The following is a 1,882-nucleotide window of genomic DNA, read 5'->3' as shown; positions in this document are numbered from 1 at the left end:
TCTTCAGTCTGATGAGTTTCAGGTGAACTCAGCCTTATAAGCTCCGCCTCCACATGGACAAACAGGTTAGTCATTTGTATAGGCTTGATTTATTGTTCATAGAGGGTCATGTGCCCCATCACCTGACCGGTCATGTTATGTGTATGTAGTGAATGCAAGCAGGGGTTCAACGTCCCCTTGTTTTTGTCCCTCTTTCCCTCTTTGTGTTGGTATCATTGGGGCCCTGTAAGGGGATAATTTATATTTAATTTGGGATAAAACACATAAAAAAACAGTAGAAGTTTAACTCCGGGAATTTTTTTAGTGAACTTAAAATTAGCGTAACTTCATTTAACGGAAGCTAATTTGTCTACTACCTGTTGCCAAAATTAGCAAAAAAGTGAATCCGCTAAATGAGTAGCTAGTTACGCTATTAGTGGGACTATGCCCACCACTGATAACCGCTGAAAGTTCTGGTGTTTCACTTAAACTAGATATTCTTGCTTTGCTTTTGTGTAGAGTGCTTTACATTGTATCTTCCTGGCAGTTAGCGATAAAACATGTGTGCCCTCTTCTAGATGAGTGATGATTGCTTTATTTGTCTGAATGCACACACTGCACCATACCGTGACATTTGCACCAAGACGTTTTGCTGTGAATATGTGTAAAACAGTAATGACTGTACTTGAAAGATGAACCTTAAGTTTGCGTCGGGCGTTGAACTCTTGCAGTTTCCTCTGGGTCGTGTCCATGTGGGAGAAACGAGCAGCTTTACCCAGCACCCAGGGGTGCTGCAGGGCCTCCCGGACACTGAGGCGTTTGCGAGGGTCGAGGACAATCAGCTTACTGACCTGCAGGAGGACCATCATGGTCAAAGTAGACACATTTTTCATACCGTACAAACTTTTCAAGCACTGCTTCTAAAGGTAATTAAGAACACAAGGAATCYTAAAAGTAATCTGCCATTTGAATAGTTCAGTTGGCATCAAAGTTAAGTCAAATATGAAAATCAAAGCAATGGAAGAACTCACCAAATCCTTGGCATTGAGGGAGACCTCATCCCACCACGGCGACACAAACTCATAGTCACAGTTGAGGATTCGGCTGTACATGTACTGATCCCCTCTTGGGTCAAAGAAYGGCTCAAACCCGCAGAGCCTAAAGAACATGGAGAACGTTAAGTTATTGCTGCTTGTCAAATGTTTAGGAGAACCTTTCCAAATATCTTTGGAGAATCAGAGAAAAGTCCTCATTAAGGAGTCAAGAAGCTCTGCTGTCTYTTGCACTCCTGTTTTAATGAAACCTGTCTGAAGATCCCTTAGACACCCAAATCAGGTCTATGGACAGATAAAGACCTTTTAAACACTCCAAATCAGGTCTGTGGACAGACTAAGTCCCCTAAACACCCAGATGAGGTCTGAGGACAAGCAGAGACCCTTTCGACCAGTGGTTCCCAACATGTTGTCCTCCAAGCCCCCTTTACTTTCTTCCAAGCCAAGCTGAGACCCCCTAGGCACCCAGATCAGGGCTATGGACAAACAAAGATCCCCTAGACACCCAGATCAGGTCTGTGGACAGAGACCCTTTAGACATCCAGATCAGGTCTGTGGACAGACAGAAACCCTTTAGACATCCAGATCAGCTCTTTGGACAGACAGAGACCCTTTAGACATCCAGATCAGCTCTTTGGACAGACAGAGACCCTTTAGACATCCAGATCAGGTCTTTGGACAGACAGAGACCCTTTAGAAATCCAGATCAGGTCTTTGGACAGACAGAGACCCTTTAGACACCCAGATCAGGTCTGTGGACAGACAGAGACCCTTTAGACACCAAGATCAGGTCTGTGGACAGACAGAGACCCTTTAGACATCCAGATCAGGTCTTTGGACAGACAGAGACC

The 1,882-nt window shown here is 44.5% G+C and overlaps 1 protein-coding gene across 2 annotated transcripts in view; it reads right to left on the bottom strand.

Annotated features, from left to right (window-relative positions):
• Positions 1-1,882, bottom strand: part of si:ch73-60h1.1 (calcium/calmodulin-dependent protein kinase type IV) — a 27,579-nt gene that overhangs the window by 2,129 nt on the left and 23,568 nt on the right. For both annotated transcript variants that reach the window (XM_014026918.1, XM_014026919.1), the window contains 2 exons: positions 1,011-1,137; positions 678-830 (listed from right to left, as the gene is read on the bottom strand). In XM_014026918.1, the coding sequence (XP_013882372.1) occupies positions 678-830; positions 1,011-1,137 (280 nt within the window). The remainder of the gene's footprint in view (positions 1-677; positions 831-1,010; positions 1,138-1,882) is intronic.

Source organism: Austrofundulus limnaeus, unplaced genomic scaffold (assembly GCF_001266775.1).
Source record: "Austrofundulus limnaeus strain Quisiro unplaced genomic scaffold, Austrofundulus_limnaeus-1.0 Scaffold601, whole genome shotgun sequence".
In the NCBI taxonomy this organism is placed as follows: Eukaryota; Metazoa; Chordata; class Actinopteri; order Cyprinodontiformes; family Rivulidae; genus Austrofundulus; species Austrofundulus limnaeus.
The sequence above is the reverse complement of the archived record's forward strand: the minus strand, read 5'-3'. Positions and strand labels throughout refer to the sequence as shown.